General features: G+C 33.9%; 1 protein-coding gene across 3 annotated transcripts in view; it reads right to left on the bottom strand.

Annotated features, from left to right (window-relative positions):
* The window catches only part of ndrg1a (N-myc downstream regulated 1a), a 27,577-nt gene extending 5,251 nt beyond the window's left edge, over positions 1-22,326 (bottom strand). Inside the window, exons 1-12 of one of the 3 annotated variants that reach the window (XM_073931204.1) lie at positions 22,276-22,326; positions 9,904-9,972; positions 8,731-8,766; positions 3,255-3,360; positions 3,046-3,166; positions 2,904-2,966; positions 2,291-2,351; positions 1,955-2,041; positions 1,815-1,871; positions 1,528-1,631; positions 1,381-1,443; positions 1,222-1,273 (exon numbers count right to left, since the gene is read on the bottom strand). In XM_073931204.1, the coding sequence (XP_073787305.1) occupies positions 1,222-1,273; positions 1,381-1,443; positions 1,528-1,631; positions 1,815-1,871; positions 1,955-2,041; positions 2,291-2,351; positions 2,904-2,966; positions 3,046-3,166; positions 3,255-3,360; positions 8,731-8,766; positions 9,904-9,957 (804 nt within the window). In that variant the 5' untranslated portion in view covers positions 9,958-9,972; positions 22,276-22,326. Of the gene's footprint in view, positions 1-1,221; positions 1,274-1,380; positions 1,444-1,527; positions 1,632-1,814; positions 1,872-1,954; positions 2,042-2,290; positions 2,352-2,903; positions 2,967-3,045; positions 3,167-3,254; positions 3,361-4,960; positions 5,096-8,730; positions 8,767-9,903; positions 9,973-14,595; positions 14,678-22,275 lie in introns of those variants that run through there. The other 2 variants (NM_213348.3, NM_001128353.1) reach the window with 2 other exon arrangements.
* Positions 22,327-23,109: the final 783 nt, after the last annotated feature.

Consider the following 23,109-nt stretch of genomic DNA (forward strand, 5'->3'; position numbering starts at 1 on the left):
TTTTCCCCCTATCAACATTTATTGGCATAGATTTATTCAATTTTATTGCTTTTGCGACCCTGATTTCAGCAAATAGACTCTATCATTTTAAAATTTAGAGCTGTCTTTAAAACAATATATTAATCATTTTTAATTGTAGTTATTTGACTTTGTGTGACATAGCTAGAAAGATATTACACATTTAATTTCTCGTTAGACAAGATTTTTTTACTAAATTATGTTAAATTATGAAATTATTTTAAACATTGTTTTATTTGCTGTGATTTTAGTTCAGTTCACATTTGATACAGTGTTATATCGATAGGTTTAATAATATTTTGAATGAGTTTTTTTTTTATATTTTGTTTACATTTTAATAATATCATGATTTTATTTCAGTCAACAATTATTTTATGTGACAAATTAATTTAGTTTCATTGCTTTAGTTAACTAGAACCACCCTGATTTCTGTAAATAAAAACAATTTAAAAAGTGGATTGTAAAATACAACTAAAATTGGTTTTCTAAACTTAATTGCACTTATTATTTAAATTTAAATTTGTAATTTACTCACACAATCTCCAAACATCCCCCTGCACCACCCTGCCTTTTTTTCCCTCACTGTAATCTTGCAATGCATTTCACACCAGGCTTGCTTGTAATAAAGGTACACAGAACCTTTTTGCCGTTACACACTGAATGGTTCGCTTTCTCTGTGTATCGTACATCTTTTTTACATTTTCCCTTCTACATTTTTATTGATTTATATTATTTATTTGTTATTATTGTATTGTAGTTGTGGATGCACCCTATACATATACTTGCATTTGTGTGATGCAGCAGGACTTTGATGTTTGCAGACTGTTAGCTATGTGTTTCTACTGTTAAAGCCATAAAGGGGAAATTTGCATTGGGATGTTTGTATATTTGTTTTTTGTTGTTGACCTTTTGTTTTTCGGTTTTGTGCTAATTTATTTAAAAAAAAAAAATCCAATTAAATATTTGTCATTTATATTTGAGTCACCTTAGACATTTCCTTATTTAATCAAATGTAATAAAAATAAACTGGTATTGTCCATAATTATTACAAAAATAAATAAATAAATAAATAAATAAATAAAAAAAACACCACAAATTTAGAAACACTTATTTTATTTTCTATTTTTAAAATAGCTTTCATTCAGGTTTAAACAATGAATAATTATGGTATAATCATAAATGAAAGTTTAAAATAAAACCTACCACAGCATCCACAGCAGGAGAACTGTCTCCAACCACCAGTAGTGCAGGACACCTGAAAGCAAAGCAACAACCCTAAACTTAAAATAATAATCCATAAACAGAAACCCATCCCGCATTGTATAAAAATATTTTTTTATTCTGACTTAGTTTTGGACTTACTTCAGGGTTCTGGCATTAATGTGGCTACCAGCTACAGGCCTCTCAATTTCCAGGTCTCTTCGGCTGTGAAGTAGATGAAAAAAATTGACATCAAATCTAAAACACCATTTTTCGACCAAACTTGTTTGATAGTAGTGCTCTGCTTACCTAGTGTATGACTTGACAAAGAGCTGCAGATTGTACTGGTTCATTTCATTCACAATGTGGTGACGGTACCTGCCAATGAGGTCATGGTTCTGCTGGATTTCCTCCTGAAACAAAATATTTATGATTTAAAAACGCATTTAGTATATTAGATATAGACAGCAGAGTTCATGTTTACTGAAATAAACAGTACTGGCTGAGCAATTGCACCAAATGTGAGCACAACCCAATTTGAAAACCATCTACAGGAAATATGTTCTAGATTACATTGAACTTTACACTTAACCAACCTTTCCAAACAGGTGAGAGATGATCATGTCAGGCATGGCATGAGTCCAGCCAGAGATCTGTAATTGAAGTGTAAAATGAGCAAAACTGGACAGAAACACAAGCATTAAAAACGCAATGAAGTTTAACAGTTGCCACTTACTTTATGTGCGGCCCAGTCCATCCAGCCTTCAGCACATGGGTTGATGTTTATAAGCACGAGGCCCTCCACCATAGCAGGGTAATCCAACTGGAAAAGAAAAGCGGTGTTGGTAAACCCTTATTTATTAAAAGAAACTGCGAGTCATGCTGAGAGACATTTCTCTGCAGCTACTTTAGCCAAAATTATTGCCAAAATCCACAGGACACCTTTAGCTCTCTATCCTGGTTTGATTAAAACTTCATAATATTTCATATTTCATGAATATCATTTCATAATAACAGCAATAATAATAATAATAATAATAATAATAATGAACAAAAAGGAAGTGAAACTCACAGCAAACTTAGAAAGGATGTAAGCACCGGCTCCAATAGCCATGCCGATCACACTCTTCAGTCTATAATATTAAAGAAAACCAGTTAGATAAAGACAAAAATGATCATCTGAAAAGAATTAAAGGGATAGTTCACCCATATATTGAGTACATTTACACATAAGAGCAGGGGTGGACAAACTCGGTCCTGGAGGGCCAGTGTCCTGCATAGTTTAGCTCCAACTCTAATTAAACACACCTGAACATGCTAATCAGTGTCTTCAAGATCACTAGAAAACCATAAGCAGGTGTGTTTGATTAGAGTTGGAGCTAAACTGTGCAGGACACCGGCCCGCCAGGACCGAGTTTGCCCACCCCTGCTTAAGAGAGTACAATTTCTCACCTTCAAGTGGTTTCCAAACATTTAAAGAGCTTAGTTTTTCCGCTGAACACAAGTTGGAAATAAATGCTATGGAAGTCAATGGCTTTTTAACATTCTTTGTATGTTTTTCTTTTGTGTTCAACAGAAACTCAGGTTGACAAAGTTGCTGACCATTTGATAATTGGTGACAATTTTTATTTTGGGGTGAACTATCCCTTTAAATAATAATAATAATAATTAAAAAAACACCTCACCCAAAATGTTTCAGGATTGATGGAAGAGTCTCAGAGAGCTGATCCATGGACGGGTACTCATATCTATAGTGAAAAGTCAATGATTATTCATCTGCACTACACATCCACTCACACTGATACATCTATAGGCAATGTAACTCACCCAGTGGAGAATGTATTGGCTCCTTCTTGCTGTCCTGGGGCATCGACATGACAAACAGCGAAGTGCTGCATGATCTCCTGCATATCTTCATGGCTGAACAAGGTGTCGAAGCAGCTTTTGTCTATTTCAGAAGCATTATGTATACAATTTCAGCTTTATGATTAAACAAATAAAAAACATTATATGGCTGGAGATATGTAAAGGCTTACGGTTCAGTCCAATATCGTGGAAGGTAAGGATGACGGGCCGGTCAGCCTTAGGAACTCCTTTCATGGTACAGTGGATTTTGCCATACGGCGTCTCCACGTCATGTTCCTACACGGGGAAGAGGAGACCGTATGCAGCAAATAAGAAATTGCACAATAACATCAACAATAAAGTGAAAAATAAATATAGAAATATACACTTGAAGTAAGAATTATTATCCTCCTTTAATTTTTTTCTTTTTTAAATATTTTACAAATGATGTTTCACAGAGCAAGGAAATTTTCACAGTATGTCTGATAATATTTTTTTCTTCTAGAGAAAGTCTTATTTGTTTTATTTCGGCTAGAATAAAAGCAGTTTTAAATTTTTTTTAAAAGCCATTTTGGAGTCAAAATTATTAGCCCCTTTAAGCTATATTTTCGATAGCCTACAGAAGTTTTACAATAACTTGCCTAGTTACCCTAACCTGCCTAGTTACCCTAATTAACCTAGATAAGCCTTTAAATGTTACTTTAAGCTGTATATGAGTGTCTTAAAAATATCTAGTAAAATATTATTTACTGTCATCACGACAAAGATAAAAACAAATCAGTTATTAGCGATGAGTTATTAAAACTATTGTTTAGAAATGTGTATAAAAAAATTCTCTCCCGGGGCTAATAATTCTGACTTCAACTGTATGTAATCTGAATGAGAAGAATTCTGTGGATGAATAATGACTAAATATGCACAAACTAACCATGAATAAATGCGTGTATATACATTTATATTTTAAGTACATAAGAAGTTTGAAAAACATGTATATAGTACAAAGAGTTTAGATGCAAAAACCTCTAAGTGCCATCTGAAATGCTTAACATAAGATTTGAATTTTTCTCAGCCTCCTGTTTGATCAGTTATTTCACATTAAAGGCAATAAGAAATGATTGAGGCTACATATAGCGGCCTGAGAAAAATCCTCATTTTAGAAGAACATTACAGATGGCACTTAAGGTTTTTGCATTTGAACTCCTATAACACTTTATATGTAGTGTTATAAGAGTTAAATGCAAAAACCTTAGGTGCCATCCATAATGTTCTTCTAAAATGAGCATTTTTCTCAGGCCCCTATGTGTAGCTTCAATCATTTCTCATTTCCTTTTTTAATAATTTAAAATGTAAAAAAAAATTATCCAATAAAATAAAAACTACACATATTCATTATAAATTACTGAACACGTTCCTGCATGCAACAAGGTAATAAGTGCTGATCAGCACCTGCTGAACAATCCTTAGCTGTATTAATCTCCTCCGCTGTAATTCACTACTACAGCACACATCTCAACAACAGCTTGTGAACGCTGCTTCAGTGGAAACTCCTTTATCGCATTTATATCATGATTTAAAAAGGTTTCATTTTTATTTAACATTAATTTAAAATGAGTACATTATGTATCGTTTCTTTTCCAATGAAGTAACACTTTCCTGCGAATAAATCGAAGACCAACTGCAAACATTTCATCACTCAATGTACTTTGTTTATGAATCTGTAATCCACAAGCTCACAGTCCATCAAATCTGTTTGTCCGATTACATAATGTTCAACCATGTTTTACAAAGCATTAATCCCCAATTATGATGACTCACCAATATTAACTTTACCCATGCAAGAACAACCAAACTGCTCCGTAAAACTCTTAAAAAGCATGAACCAAAACCCTGTACTCACAGCAACTTCAATCTCGAAAACTAATTCCATATCGGAGTCTTCCAGAACCATGGCTGCTGATAATAATTAGTGGTAGTGATGAGAATGTAAGAGTGTAAGATCCGATTGGAAGTAAAGCTCTTGTGTGCGCACTTTGTTAATATTCATCTGTGCGCTGGGTTTTATACTCCTGTTGTCGTCGGGCGACATAAGCCCCAGGCTCCCAGCATGCTTTGCACCAAGATCAAAACAAGTTAATTCTAGTTAATGACATCCGTAAATTGGATCAGCCTCTGTCAGATGCTTGGAGTAGCCTACTCTAGGCCATCGGAAACTTGGAGAAGTCAAGCCAAACTACAATTATGATGTCTGCGTTCAATAATTGTTGCATTTCAACAATAATGCGAGTAGTAGAACTTGACAGTGTTCAATAAACTAACTTTCCTTCATTTTTATAATCGAAAAGCAAGCAACTTTTTACTTTAGAACCACATAGTGACTAAAACAACATTTGCAATCAGAGTCTGTATTTCTGTACAGTAACCCTTTGATTTTACATTAAAGCTCAACACATTATCATTATCAGCACATTATTAATATCCTATTATATCTTTCTAGTCTAAAAGTCCTCAACCTTTTATTTTTGGAATCACATTTTAAATAAAATAACATTTCAAAACATTTTCAGTCTGTATTTCTATCATAACAGAAGCTCAGCATAAGATCGTGGCCAATACGTGCTAGTAATATTCATCTTTACTGTTATTTCAGTCAAAAGCTAGCAATTCTGTATTTATTTAATATGTGAATTAATATAATTTATTTATTCTTACAAAATGAGCTAGCAACTTCTAAATATTTATTTTGAAAGCTCCTCTTGAATAAATAATATTTTAAACTAAAAGTTAGCATGCTGCATAGATGCTCAGCACAAGATTTTGGCCAATATGTGCTACTAATTTACCTTAATTTCTTTTCAGTGTTTCACTGTTTTTCAGTCGAAAGCTAGCAATTTTTCATTTATTCAATATGTTAATTAATAGAAATATGTTTTAAATAATAAAAGCTAGCAACATCTAAATATTTATTGAGAAAGCTCATCTTGAATAAAATATTATTTTCAAATTTAGATTTTGGCCAATATGTGCTACTAATATTCATCATATTCCTTCACTGTTTTTCAGTCAAATGCTAGCAAGGCTTTATTTATTCAATATGTTAATTAACAGAATTCTTTTTTATATATATATATATATAAAAAAGCCAACAACTTCTAAATGTTTATTTTAAAAGCTCATCATGAATAAAATAATATTTCTAAATAAAGATTGCATGCTACATAGAAGCTTATTACAAAACTGTGGCCAATATGTACTATTAATTTACCTTAATTGCTTTTCAGTCTAAAATCTAGCAACTCTAAAACTTTATTTTGAAACTACATCATGATTAAAAACAACATTTCCAGTGAGATTCTATATTTGTATTCATATTTTTCCAGTGCTTTATAGACCATTTTAAGGGATGTAAACAAAATCAATGGTCCTAACGTATTTCCTGTTTTACATTTTTGATTTCTACAGTATCCGAGGATCCAAAAAGGTCCATATAAAGATAAATAATGATGTAATAGCTTTTTTAACATTAAGTTAAGTTGCCTCTTGTTACAGTTATGAAATAGTTTGAGAAGCAGAAAATGTTCATGGGCCAATGACATCACCACATTGAAGTGGTCTTGTTTAACTTGTATAACTCAGCACATGATCATGGCCTATATCTGCAACTAAATCTACGTTTTTAACATCTAAATGCAAGCAATTCCTAGACTTTTTATTTCAGTATGACGCCTTGACTAAAAAACATTTCAATTAAGAGTTGTATATCTCTGCATTTTTCAAATGTTAAAAAATATAGGGAGTTTTCTAACCATTAATCCCACTAAAATCATAAATCATCTCCAAACCGATTGAACTTTAACTTTCAATTCACCTTTCCTGTAGTTAATTTAACACTAGTGACAAACAATGACAAATAAGCAGCAACAGTCATTGAGAAAAGTCTTGGAAAGGACAACGGTCAAAGATCAAGCGGCTGACGCTGCAAAAACCAGCCTCAAGTTGAAGCTCGGGATGCAAAGAAAGTCAAATAACATCTTCAGCACTGACAAGGACACAAACATCTTGTGCTTGGCTTTGTATAGTGACTGAACACAAACATATGTTGTCTCCCCACTGACACTAATCTCTTTAAACGGGACGATCCCTACGTGAGCGCCTCAAGCAGATGGCCCATGTGTCTCTCGGTGGCCCACGTCATTGGCCTAGAGGCTGAACGCTTTTATTAAACACATGACCTGCAAACTTCAGGGCTTTAATCTGTGTGAGGATCAGCACGAGAGGTCTGCTGGATGCAGATCTGTACTGTATCAGTGCTGCTGTAATCATGACCACACAAAGATTGACCGTTCAGATTTTTGAATGGAGAGGATTATTGAATTTAACAAGAACAATTAGTTTATAGAGGTTTTTTAAAAAAAAGTTTTTTTTATATATTAGATTAGGAGAGTATTGCACATTTAAGTGGGGGTCTTTGTAAATTGTGGTAATTTAATATCATAATAGTTCTACACTACCTGACAAAAGTATTGTCGTCAATACCAGTTGTAAGATCAACAAATAATAACTTGACTTCTAGTTGATCATTTGGAAAAGTGGTAGAAGGTAGATTTTTCATTCAAAGCATCTGTTGAACTGCAGCACAATGATCACAATTACTGCAGAACACCTATTGAAACCGACTTGAATCCAAGATTTTCACAAAAATCAGTCAAGTTTGGTGAAGGAAAAATCATGGTTTGGGGTCACTTTCAGTATGGGGGCATGCGAGAGATCTGCAGAGTGGATGGTAGCATCAACAGCCCAGTCACCAGACATGGTGTCAAGACATTTGTGCTGCCCATTACATTACAAACCACAGGGGAGGGCAAATTCTTCAGCAGGATAACGCTCCATCTCATACTTCGGCCACTAGATCAAAGAGACTAAAAGCAAGAAGGTCAAGGTGCTCCAGGATTGGCCAGCCCAGTCACCAGACATGAACATAATTGAGCATGTCTGGGGTAAGATGAAGAAGGCATTGAAGATGAAGCCAAAGAATCTTGATGAACTCTGAGAGTCCTGCAAGAACGCTTTCTTTGCCATTCCAGATGACTTTATTAATACGTTATGCAAGTCATCGCAGGGATGTATGGATGCAGTCCTCCAAGCTCATGGGAGTCATACACAATATTAATTCTTTTTTCACCGCACCATAACACCATGATCATATTTTATTAGGTAAAATAAGCGTAATCTATAGGCCTTAACCTTTCATATAAGCCACTACTGATACCAAATGATCAACTAGTAGTCAAGTTATTATTTGTTGTTTCTAAAACTTGGACAGGCGACAAGACATTTGTCAGGTAGTGTATATAATATAATATAATATAATATAATATAATATAATATAATATAATATAATATAATATAATATAATATATAAAAGCCACTTTCTTTCATAATTTGTAAAAGTCTATTATAAATAAATATAATTAATCAACGTGTTTATTTAATATGCATGAATAAAATACAAATAAAATAAAACAATTTAATTAAATTAAATTGAAAAATTCAATTAAATTCCTAGAAAACTGCTGCACTCTCCTGCACAATTTATTTCTGGAGGGACTATGTGATTTTCAATGCAGTGCACAGAAAAACACAAATAAAATACAAAAATAATATGCTTGCCTTGAGCTCCAATTTCTGGACAGCCTCCCTCAGCCCCTAAAACAGAAGAAGAAGTGTAAGTTATCATGATATTATAAACATACAAATTAGAGCTGCACAATATATCGTTTCCACATCAATATCGCAATGTGTGCATCCGCAATAGTGACATAGCAGAATATGCAATGTTGAGTTGGGATTAGGTTTATCATCTGCATCTATTCTCCAAAATCAGTTCTCCAAAAATGTAAATTTACTCACTTATTTTGCTTCACCCTTTAACTTGTTTAAAATTTATTAGCTTTTTTTTTTAGTTGAATTTAAAAATAAGATATTTTATTAGCTTTTAAACATTTGAAACAAGTGAAGAGTGACTAAATAGTGAGTACATTTTCATCTTTAGGTGAACCCATTAAGGCCTGTGACGGTGTAAACATTTGTATATTTCAGAGTTTGAACCATCCGGCCACAAGAAATTATTATGTTTGTAACTTTTATAAAGATCACATTATATACAGTACAATACAGTGTTGATTATTCAATATCTGTACCCGAATACTCTCCAGAAAACTATAACTCACTTTTATCTTTGTTATATTGTATATATCTATGCTTGTAATTTATTTGTTTGATGTTATTCGAGACTCAATCCCCTACAAAATCACCCCAATCAATGTAAAATGAAGCTTTCTTTTAAGCCATCTGATGAAATTGTATTCGCATCGCAATAAACATCGCAGAAATACAAAATATCAGTCCAAAAATGTCAGAATGTTTCAATATCTTTAAGCCCTAATACATATTATAATAATATAATTATTATAATATACTTAATATATATATATATACATAATATATATAATTTTTTTATATTTATATATATATATATATATATATATATATATATATATATATATATATATATATATATATATATATATATATATATATATATATATATATATAATTTGTTTTTGTTTTTTGTTTTTTTTTGTAAAAGACAACAGTAAATTATAGTAAAATAAATTATATTTATGTATATTTATGTATATATATATATATATATATATATATATATATATATATATATATATATATATATATATATATATATATATATATATATATAAATTTGTTTTTGTTTTGTTTTTTTGTTTTGTTTTTTTTTGTAAAAGACAACAGTATTTCCCATACCTGCAAATCCTTGTCCACAATCAGAGGTTTCGACTCAACCTGGATATCGTCCATTCTCAACGAGGACACCTAGAGGTAGAAAAAAAAAGTGACATAAACAACCACGATAATGTTATCCCTTAATATTTAGCACAATCTTCCTCCAAGGACACAAAAGGAAGCAACAAATTACCATTTCCATGTTTACATAGTGGTGTAATTAGTCTTTGACAGTGGCTGTTTACAACCGTGGAATCACAACACTAAATAATATTACCCTTGATCATTTGAGGCGATTTACATGTTTGTTTTTTTTAAGATTTTACTTTTTTTTTAATAAGTTTTGCTTAATCTAATCTCATTCTTGTGCAACAATTATATTAATGTAGATGCATATAAAAATGGTCTTTGAAACTAAAAACCAAAACAAATCCATTGCATTACTTACATTTGAATGCATTGTGTTTAGGTTTTGTACTCTTTTGCATTGTCATTTACTTTGTGTTTTGATTTTGCGGATCATACATTTGGAAAGGCGAGAGTTTGAATGTCAATGCGCATAAAAATGGAGCGAGGGCTTGAACAGGCTCTTTGTCTGGTTGAGGTTTCTAAAGGTCACATGTCAGGCTTTTCCTCTGTATCGGGTTTGGACACGACACACAGGAAGCCACTGACACAGCTGCTTCCACGACTCCAGCAAACCCTCCACCCATTTAACACCAGCCATTTTTTCAGATCTACACCAAAGCCAGCATGTAGGCCTTTGTGTCTTATCATCCCCCAGGTTCAAGGAGTGATCCTGTACTGAAATCCTGTGAAAAAGCAACGATTGATTTTTTTGATTCGCAGACGACTAGCTCTGGGAACCCAGCCAAACGCTTTATAAAGAGGAGTTTTAGAGGTTCAAAAGCGTGATTGTGCAGTCCGTCATTTGCTGAGGTTTCTACTGAAGCCCCCTACACAAATTCTTGCCCTGGATCATGTGAGAGCTCAAATTACTTATGAATACGAGACTCTTTTAGATGAAAACAGTTTGAGCCTTTGAATTCAAATTATATGATCAAAATAAAGGATGAAGATTCATTCATATAAAAGACAAATATATTTTTTTTTATTCAAAGGTCCTGCTATATGTATCTGCATGTCAATCACTTTTTATTACCAAGGTGTGAATAGTTTTAAAGGTATTAAAAAAACCAATTTAAGTTGTCGATTAAAGTCTTTATACTGATTTTTATAAGACATTTTTTATATCAAAATGATGTTTCATTTACATGTGCTCCAAAGAGCCTCTTTCTTTCAATGATTTATAAAAAATTATGCGGTGCTCAAGAAAACGCCACTGACACATTCTGTACTGCAAAGTCTATGTGTTATTCAAAGAAGCTAAAGCTAAATTGTCAGAGTTGTATAGTCTCAAATGTACTTCAAAATCAAACTACCATAATAAATGCATCTATTTAAACGAATAGCAGAGTTTCTGCAAACACATCTATATTGCCAAGATCAGATGCTTTCCTAACTGCTTTTTCCTTACTGCTGTCATTTACTTAAAAATCTAAACAACATATGTATTTTTATTATATTATAACATCTTCTAAAGTAACACCAAAAAGAAACATTGCACTTAACATTTTAAGGCACTAGGTTGCAGCTGGAAGAGTATCCGCTGTGTAAAACAGATGCTGGAAAATTTAGCAGTTCATTCCCTGATTAATAAAGGGACTAAGCCGAAAACAAAATGAATGAATGAACTATGGCACTGAATCACATTCAGTCTCTTATAAATAATGCACACAACTTCACAAACAAGCAATAAGCTGTTGCTAGCAGTTCAGTAAATGATCAATGGTGATGCTAATAACAAGAGTTTTGGAATTCTCTTTATAACGACAGGAGAGATCCACATCACAACTGCTCAATTAAAAATACCATAGGAATAACACTGAAGATTTTTTCTATTTTTAAACATTAACATAATCACTCTCCACAGATTCAATGCGCATTATAGTTGCAGATGACAAAATTATAGTGCACTTTTAAAAACGGAACATGTTTGTGTGAGGGTGGCACAGTGGGTAGCTCTGTCACCTCACTGCAAGGTCACTGGTTCAAGCCACAGCTGGGTCAGTTGGCATTTCTGTGTGGAGATCGCATGTTCTCCCAGTGTTGGTATGGGTTTCCTCCGGGTGCTTTGGTTTCCCCCACAGTCCAAAGGCATGCGCTATAGGTGAATTGGGTAAGCTAAAATGTCCGCAGTGTATGTGTGAATGAGAATGTATGAGTGTTTTCCAGTAATGGGTTGGAAGCTGGAAGGGCATCCACTGCGTAAAACATGTGCTGGATAAGTTGGCAGTTCATTCCGCTGTGGCAACCCCTTGATTAATAAAGGGACTAAGCCGAAAAGAAAATGATTGAATGCTTGTGTGGTGTGGATGCTCAAATATTTCTGTTTATGAAATAGTTCATAATAAATATGAAAATATTATCTGTATGCAGGACAATAACAAAGACATGGATGGTAATAAGCAGACAAATCAGTAGACAAAATACTGCAAACTTGGTTTACAATAGACAATATGCTGGAAGAAATTAACTATTTTCCTGATATTTGGAAAATATGCAATCCGTTTCACCCAAGAAAATAAAGTTTGAGGCATAGCTAAAACAGGCCTTGCGTAGAGCAAACAAAAAATAGTATCTGGCAAATAGGTCACCTGCTTGTTTTTAAGCCGTGTGCCCTAATGGCCTTTGCAGATTAATCTTTTACCTGGGAGTGGCAGCATCAGTAATGTCTCAGCAGGATATAAACCAAAGAGACATAAGGTCGGGTCCTGCCCTTCTCGTGCCCCGAAATACTTACTACACTCCAAATTCACCTATCCACTTTTCCAATCCAAGCTTCTGATACTATTTACATCATAAATGCGATTTCTTAAATCAAACACTAGATTATGAATTGATCAATATTGCAGATTTTTGGATATTTCAGCCTGATCTCACAAGGAAACGCAAGTATTTTACGTTTTGTCAGTTTAGTCAAAACAAATCACTTTTACTGTCACATCAGCAGCAGCACATGTGCTATATTGAGTGAAAAGCTTAGGTGGCTAGTACGAATTAGTACGAGTTCAGTCGTAAGGAAATGTACGATTTTAAAAAGGAGGCGTGGCACCCAACCCCAACCCTTACCCCAACCACCATTGGGTGATTAGCAAATCGTACTAAATTGTAAAGTTACGAATTGCCGAGGGATTGCGTTGGATATTTTTATAAATATGTGCACATCTTCGTTTTCACTAACAAATGGACACATTTAAAGGTTTATTTGGGTTGCTATTGCGTAAATATCAGCAAGTATAATGTTTATGTTGGAACAGATTCATCACTGCAGCTGCAGTTTCACTTCCCATAACCTTTTTTCCTTCTTCTTTTTTTTGAAATCTGTCCCTTGACATCAGTTTTTAATTAAGCATGTCTAAAAATGTGTCCCTTGACACAGAAGTATCAAGTGTGTAAGAATCATGAACAAAGGAGATTACCCTTCTGAGAATCATTTATTTACTTTTCTTCAGCTTAGTTCCTTTATTCATCAGGGTCGCCACAGCAGAATGAACCGCCAACTTATCCAGCACACGTTTTACACAGCCATACATTACACAGCAGATGCCCTTCCAGCTGCAACTCAGTACTGGGAAAACCTTTGATAATCATACAGTCCAGAATTTATGGAAAATCCTGAATTATGCACTTGTAATTGCAATGATACCAAACTTAAAACATATTAGAACAAGAACTATTACTAACTCCCATATGTATTCCTCTATCAAGCTATAATTCCTGTTGACCTACAATAACAGAGAATAAATATATTCCCATTTATATTTTAGACGTGCAGGCATAGCCAATTTATTTGATAATAAACATACATGTTTTTAACGTTAGCCTTCATGTCATTATTTTATGGTTAGTGTTCTCTACTGTAACTAAACGTAACTTGAATTGTATGAAGCCGCCCAAATAAACTAGCTCTGACACACATTTATAAAACCATATATTAATTAAATCAATGTTTAAATCCTAATTTTATTCTTAAAACGTCAAATTACCTTAGAAAAATGTAAAACTTGTATAGCCAACAAAGTATTCAGTTAAATCGTTATGATCCGTGTTGGGAAAAAGTAATCAAGTTGGCCTGTACATGGCATTAAAACGATCTATTCTATTAAATTGTAAGCCTTGCCTAACTGATTGACTGGCTAAGAACAGATGTTTCATTCACTGCACGTCTCCATTATCGAACACACTTGATACAGATTATCATGAGACCTCTATAAGCTGATCTGCGTGTGGCAGGTCATGTAAAATGCTGAGCGCAGTGAAAACACTCGTAGTAGTTTGATGTCGTGCATCTCTCTTCCTACTTGGGCTCACCTGCTTTGTTGACAAGTGCACGTGAAACCATACGCACCCGCGTAACATGATTAACAACATTATAGCAATGTTTCTTTTATAATTCGCCTACAAACAGGGACTTGTACCAAATTCCTGTTATTTTTCTATCTTTCCATTTTTATACTTACTAAAGTTTTTAAATAGCTATCTTCCTCGATATCACGTCAGATATGTTTTCAAATAGACTGCGGTTTTGTAAAGACTCAATTAGTCAAACTAAAAAGACGTCAAATAAGACTTAAAGATAAAACGACTTACCCGTTTAATGTCCGGAAAAATAAAAACGACAAAGTCCAACAAAGCTGAAAAGTTCTTGAAGAGCTTGAAGACAATTGACTACGTGCTGCTCGCGACAGGATGTAGCAGGCAATTTTATAAAGATGTGAATAATCGGTCCTGCCCACTCCTCCGTCTATTGGGCAACTTCATTGAGTCATGCCTTCCTTTCACAGCATTGCATGAGATATGATGACAGCGTTGTTCACTTGAGGAAAAATTACTGGACTAGACAAACTGTTGCTGAATAGACAGAGGTAGACATGGAATGTGTTTACCTGTATATGTACACTATTAAAAATATCCGTTTATTAATCTGCATTATGGGAGCCTCTAAATCTCTTCATCTCTGTCGACTCTCGATGTTGAAAAATCAACTCTAAACTTTAGAAATGACTTTTATTGACATTTTAGTAGTTTGAAACTATATATTAACTCGATTAAGACAGAATAAAGTACCAGTTTATAACCAGGTTATTGTATCACAATTTACAATAAAGACAGACGATAAATCACTTCAAACTAATCAATAAAAGACACTTTTTTTCAAACTCATCAACACCAAAAGTTGTTGAAGAGATCAAGTTTCAGTTCAAAAGTATAAAGAAATAATGGGGAAAATGGATTATCATAAAATGAAAAATGATAACTTGTAGATTGTTTAACAGTTTATGTCAGTGCATGGTTGTGAAGTTAATACAGAAAAGTCTCAAACTTGTTTTTCTTTTGAATCAACAAAGTATTGTCCAGACAAATGCATGCCTTTGTTTGTGTGTATGCATCTCCAACCACACAATGCTTTCACTATGGAAAGCTAATATGAGGCAGTGATAACAAGCACATTCACAATGGACATTGCACACTACCATTACGCTGATCAACTCTCAAGCACCATTTACACCGCAAACTAAATTAGATGGCAAAATAAATGCTGAATTTACTTGCAAAGCTAAAGACTTTTCAAAAATTCGAATGGTCAGATCACAGCTATTTTTTAGGTTGTTGGATGTAAAGCTTGGCGGTCAGACCGGTTAAATTGTATTGTGGAAAAATACAGAAACCACTGTTGACCAGATAAACTTTTATGATATTAAGATTTATAGGAAAATGCATAGCAAATGAAAGAGTAGACTGCTCGGGTTAATAAACTGGGTTAAAGAGAATAATAACTGATAAGGATTGTGGACTTTCACCTGACAGGTTCATATCATTGTGTACTCAAACGTGTTTCTCATGGAGTCTGGTGCTATTTTAATATCTACCCACAATTTCACTCTCTAGTTTGGCTTAATTAAAAAATGTTATGTTATTTCGACTTAAACTTAGGTTAAATATGGACAAACCCATCTGTTGGGTTGAAAAAAATTATTAAAATTTATTAATTTAACCCAACTGTTTTTTGTTTTTTTTTGCATATTTGGTTTTTTAAAATGTGATATTTAACGTTATAAAGCATGTATCTCTTATGCTAAATTTAGCTTTTTTGAATGTCTGATGTGTACATTTCTTACCTTTCAGTCAGGTCTCTCTCACAAAATCTGTATTTGTTACATTAACTTCTATTTGTGTCCTTGTACTTAAAACACAGGGCAGGTTTCATCTTGAATGCCTCATATCTGGTTTGCACAACATTGAGGTTACTGGATGCCTTGAAAAGAGCAGATAAACACTGATCTCCCTTTCCCTAGACTCTTGGCTTGGGACAAATCAAAAGATTAAAGGAGGTTCAAGACCAACGACCATTTTTCTACAGCGGTCATCCAAGAACGGGACAAAACAGTCATTATGTTATCATTTCAACCACACAGACACGCCGGTTTACGGGTGGTATTACCACACAATATAACAATATAAAACACATACACGCCTTCCTTTCAGGTATTTAAAGGTCACAAGGGGCCTGTTTGACACAGAAATGTTGACTGAAAAGAGGATAGTAGATTCTTGCTTTTGTTTCTCGTCCTTGGTTACATGTCTTATAATATAAATGTGGCATCCAATGGTGAAAAGAGTATACTGAACAGTCGTACTTGGGTAAAAGAGGAACTTGCCAAAATAATGTAAAGAAAGTAGAATAAAATGATCCATTATAAATACTGCTGAACATTAATCTATGAAAGTTACTCCACGTGACAATTAAAAATGCTTAAACCAGTGCTATTTTCTTTTAAAAGTGTTTCTAAATGTAAATTCAATTGTGCAATTTGCCATTAATAGACTATTCATTTTAAATGTGTGATTGAATTATTAATATATGCACTTATACCAAGCCAACCAAAAGCAGGCTGATACAGTGGCAGAGAGAGCTTAATGCACTGCAATTACAAAAAAACACCAGCAAATTAAGAAACGATCTTCATCAGTTTGAAAGCACATGTTGTAAATTCTCACAACACAAACAACTGAAGAAACTTGCTGCATTTAGTCACAACACAAACAACTGAAGAAACGTGCTGCATTTTGTCACAACACAAACAACTGAAGAAACTTGCTGCATTTTGTCACAACACAAACAACTGAAGAAGTGCGCTGCATTTTGTCACAACACAAACAACTGAAGAAGTGCGCTGCATTTTGTCACAACACAAACAACTGAAGAAGTGCGCTGCATTTTGTCACAACACAAACAACTGAAGAAGTGCACTGCATTTTGTCACAACACAAACAACTGAAGAAACTTGCTGCATTTTGTCACAACACAAACAACTGAAGAAACTTGCTGCATTTTGTCGCAGCACAAACAACTAAAGAAACGTGCTGCATCCATGCACCAACCAAACTGATTCCCTTTAAAACTTAATTTTTTATATTATACGTTCCTAATTATGTGTTAATAGAATCCCAGTCCTTCTGTTTTAGAGTTAGGATATAACCTGCATAGTCACAATCAGTTCAAACTGTACTAAACTGCTTTAGAGCAGATGCAGTATGTGATGCAATAACAGATGTAGTATGAATCATACTATAAGCCATGATTCACATTCACATGACATGAGACAGCGTGCAGTGTTGCAGGCCCTTCCTCAAACCTCAATCACGTAGCTCTTCAAAACTGGCATTAGTAAAAGTATTCCAACAGGTCATAAAATTTCTGGAATATCCATTCCAGACACTTAAAGTCAGATAATTTTTATACATTATTGTCTTTATTGTCATCTTTGCTGCTTTAAAGTTTAGTTTATCAATATACACTCACCAGCCACTTTATAACCAAGGCCACGTTAACGCAAATTTCTAATCAGCTAATCACATGGCAGCAACTCAATGCATTTAGGCATGTAGACATGATCAAGACAATCTGCTGCAGTTCAAACCGAGCATCAGAATGGAAAAGAAAAGTGATTTATGTCACTTTGAATGTGGTATGGTTGTTGATGCCAGATGAGCTGGTCTGAGTATTTCAGAAACGGCTGATCTAATAGAATTTTTACGCACAACCATCTCTAGGGTTTACAGAGAATGGTTATTGAGAAAATATATCCAGTAAATTGCAGTTCTTTGGGCACAAATGCCTTGTTGATTGCAGAGGTCAGAAAAAAATGACCAGACTGATTCAAGCAGACAAAAAGGCAACACTAACTCAAATAACCTCTCGTTACAACCGAAGTATGCAAAAGAGCATCTCTAAATGCACAACACATCCAACCTTGAGGCAGATGGGCTACAGCAGCAGAAGACCACACCGGGTGCCACTCCTGTCAGCTAAGAACAGGAAACTGGTCATGTCATAAAGTGCGAATCATCTCAGACTGATTTCATGAACATGACAATAGGTTCACTAAACTCACTGTAGGGATGGCGTGGGGCCCCCCTAAATGTACGGGCCCTTAGAATCATACTGCCACCCCCCACCCCACCCCCACTTCACAGCCACACAAACAGAAAGGAGTTTAGTTTTTTCAAAATCAGAGGTAAATTATCCACTTTTGTTCTTAAATGCCTATTAAAGCCATGCTAAATTATAGTTAAGCTATTTTTTATGGTTTATCAGGCATTTTGGTTTGTTGCTTTAAAGTTTAGTTTCCATTTATCAATGTATATATTTGAACTTTTTTAAATTTCCACACCTATTATTATGATTAAGTCAAATGAAGTCACCAAACTAAAATTACTATCGAGTTATATCGTGTTTGGTAAAGAGAGCACTTCACAGCCAAGTTTTTTCAGAATCTGAGGTAAATTATCTATTGTTGTTCTTAAATGCCTATTAAAGTCATGCAAAACTATATACAAGCTAAAAACCATTTTAAAAATTATGTTTTTATTTGAACATTATTTTATTATTATATGATTAATATATTAGCACAACAGCAGCTTGTTTTTCGTCATTAAGTGACAAAGAATTTAAGCTTTTTAGTCAGTGAAAGTAAGGGAATTTGATATTTGGCTTAAAGCGAGAACCCTGCAGTCAGTTCAATGTCACAAATTACTGATTTACTAAAAAGGATAATAGGAGATCTTAAAAGTTACACAATGGTAATAAATACTATTTATAGGGGCTGTTAAAAACAATGTAAGTATTAATATGAAGATAAAAAGGAATGTGATATTTCATTCACAGACAATGAAATAAACAAGTTGTAGAATTAGGTCACGGTGGTGTTCAATAAATGATGAACTAGGTAATGATGTGCCAACACAAACTCCTGCCAGTGTGATCAAAGTATTATGGATTATGTATTAACGTGGGTTGTGGAACAGCACAAAGAGCAACTCATAAATGGACAATATCAACAAACGAGTTTGCAAAGAATAGAAAACGTACCCCAAACAATGCTATTATATTTACAAAACATATTAAGCTATGTCATGTGTCAGCTGTGTGGGAGTTTTTGCTAGCTATTCATTGGTGGCACACAGATTTTTAGAGGTCATTTCTGACAGAGGTTGTTGTAGTATATGATCTTCGATCAGTTTATCAACAATTGTCGCTGGAACAACAATTATAATGGCACTCTACTGCTGATTTCACTTTGATGCTTAGGATGATAAAGTTACTCAATAACTTAGTCATAAAATTTAGGGCATAATTCTTCACTGTGTTTGGTCTAGATGGACTGCTTTCTGACTATTGTGATATTACCGATATTTTCCATATATTTAACTAAAAGGGACTTTCTCAGAATGTGCATGTTTAATCAAATAAAAAATGATTTACTATCATACCTTTTTCAATGATTTACATGAAACATTCACAAAATGTCATTCAGTAGTATTAACAATTTTTGAAAAGTACATTGTATTTAACTGTAATATGAACTGTGTTTTACTGTGGGACAGTTGTGTAGTATGTTACTGTATTTTAAAGATGTATTGTAAAGTTTACTGTATATTTTACAGTAAAGATATCGAATACTGTATATATATTTTATATTTACATATATAAATGTATTTATAAATGTAAATAGATGTAAGATAAATGGAGCTGTAAATGTAAATACAGTGTTTTTGCTGTAACTGATTTACAGTAAGTTACTGGGGACCGGCTGTAGATTCAGTAACTTAGGAGTGTATATCAGTTAATAGTATATATCAGAAAGTCAATACACAAGCCAAATTATTTTTATTTAAATATATCTGCTACGCTATTTCACTCATATATTGATATTGTATTTTACAAAAGTTATTTGAGACATTAAAGCAGACACTTAACTTGATTTTAATGTGCTTTATGTAAATAAAATGAGTGTTGCAAATGTAATTTAATGCAGACTCCAATATGTTTATGCTATGTTTTTATAAGAAGTTCTTGATGTTTTATAGCTAAGTTGATTCCTTGTTCTCATAGAGGTTTCATTCAGACACTCCCAGGGCTGTTCCCCGGCCAAATAAACCCCTCTGCGTGAATTGTTTTCACAGCTTCATCTTCACCAGTTGGTAAGGGTGGATTGTTTTCCTAGGTTTTATCGTATCCAAGCTTTTTTCATCTAATACGGAGGACCTGAATGGGATCACCTAATATGAAAAACCCTCCTGCTTCACAGTGCCCACTTTTCTATGACCTGGCTACATGGTAGCATTCCTGCCACAGGTCACTGCCTCTGCTGATAAGATGCAACCAATTACTGAAGTGGAAAATTGCTCTGACCTGACTTTGTTTTGTTTTCCATTAAAATAACCTTTAAAACAGGACCTAAACTCATTCACTAACAACATGCCGAAGGCGACTCTACAAGGTTACTAGCAATCGTCTTGTCCAGACTTAATCTTAAGGTTTGAAATACTGCTTGACATATAATAGCAGTCTAGAATGGTGCTAATTATTGGTGTCATGCATTATTAACAACAAATTTAACACCTATTATATTTCTTTGAATGCATTTCATATAATCAGAAAGATTAACAGGATCACTTCACTGCAGGAGGGTCTGAGATATTGATATTACGGGAAACAGGAAAACTGAGTTTGGAATTTCTGGAAAAACAGTTCAGATTTTCACCTTCTGGTTCATCTGTCACAGCTGGACAGGTTTGGCTGAGCCTGAAACCGAGCGCTTGACAAATCCCATGATGGAAGCATCAACTTGCAGTGCAAATGAGGTGTTTGCCTCTCTGCAAAGCTCAGAACAATACAGAAGGCAATATTTAAAGTTTCTTAGTTTACAGGTTGAGCAAATAAAGAGGAAAAAGTGCACCTTTTTTTGGTGAAACCTGAGCCAAAGGCAGTGGTAATTATTACTCCATTGCTGTAGTAGATAATGGACACCACTGCCTCGCTAGGGCAATTTGTCTGTTAATCATTTTATCCACCTATACTGACCTTATCACCAGTCATAAGACTTTGGGTGATTTTTTCACTCTCCTGTTCACACAACATGCTCTCAGCATCAAAACAGGCACATGACCAGATTACCATGAACTCGAGTTAACTTATTTTCAAAAGAAAGGTCAAGTCTTTATCTGAAAATATTTTGACTGTACAAATGTAATGCTCTGTATATAGTTTCACATATACCATATACCACATATACGTTGTGATCCTGTATGCAATAAATAAACATGAATAAATTAATCAATATTATGTTATTCATATGCTTTTTTGAATGATGTATGAAACTTATTTGCACTTATGTGTGTAAGCAGGACTTGGTTATGTCCATTGAGAGTTGATTGTTGTGGTTTTGCTATTGGTCAATCTCATCTGAGTGACAGATTGCCCCACCCTATAAAACATCATCAGAGACGATTAGGCAAGATGGAGGAAAATAATTTGTATTAAAGGTCATAATAATGAGGACACATGATTCATAAAAATAATTAAATATAAATAAACTTTGAAAATAAGGATTGACGCTGATAAATCTCTTAATAAATCTATTTTTTTTAAATGTCTGTTTTGATTTCATGGTGATTTTAAGCCATTGTTTACCCAAAAATGGAAACTCTGTTATCATTTAGCCCATTCAAAATATATTTTGTGTTCAACAGAAATAAAGGAAACTCATATAAATTGAGTAATTTTTGAATAAATAATCCTGAACGACAAATTATACTATAAACATAGCCTAAATATTTTGAAGTTTTCAAATAATTTTTTTGTGAATATATACATCTTCCATCACATGGTTATTATGGTGTACTTCAAATTAAAGCCCTTGGTTTGCCCAAGAGATGTAGAAACCATTCAGTGACAAAAAATGTTTACTGATCAACCATTCCTACCTGCACCAACGTATGCGTCTCTAACGTGAATGACCTCACGTAGTCAAGCAGACGTGCCTAACGTGACTGTGCGTCTATAATGGGAGGGGCTCACCGCAGCGGCGCGTCATAAGTTTGTTTATCTTCTTACCGCGCTGTCTTTCAGTTGTTGGTCGTGAAATATAAGACCATGGTGTCAATGACCGGCTAATTTATGTTATGAAAGCATATATAGATGAGTTATGATGTTTAGGAAATGTCACAGAATGACGCACAGTTATCTTTTTAAACGACCGTTGACCTTGCCTTGAAACAGGAACTTTCCAACTGTTTCCAAACAAGACCCCCAAATGATACTCAGTACAAGGAACCGCGTCGTAAAATATCAAGGCAGGTAGGCAGTATTGTATAAGTAATGTATATAGTTTTCAGTTAAGTATCATAGTTTTCAGTTAGGTGACAGGCGATAAGACTGAAGCTGAGAAAGTATCGGCCTTCCATTTCCTTTAGGCCACGAATTTAGAGCACCTCTCACAAAACATAAACAAAGATATGTCAACAGTCAGCAAGTTATGGGTATATGCTACTTATGCAGCTGTAGTATTTAAAAACAAGCAATCAATAGAAACCCTCATAACATTTGTAGTGTGTTTTGTTTATAATGAGTATGAGTATATTGGTTTTAATGGAAACTGTGGTCATGTCATTAGCCCATGAACATTTCCTGCTTGTTATTAAACTATTTCATATTTTTGAACTGTCATAACTTCAATTCAATCATAACTCAGTGTTGAAACAGCTATAATAACATTATGTATCAATATGTGCCTCTTTTTGATTTTGATTTGATTTGAA

This window comes from Danio rerio, chromosome 19 (assembly GCF_049306965.1).
Source record: "Danio rerio strain Tuebingen ecotype United States chromosome 19, GRCz12tu, whole genome shotgun sequence".
In the NCBI taxonomy this organism is placed as follows: domain Eukaryota; kingdom Metazoa; phylum Chordata; class Actinopteri; order Cypriniformes; family Danionidae; genus Danio; species Danio rerio.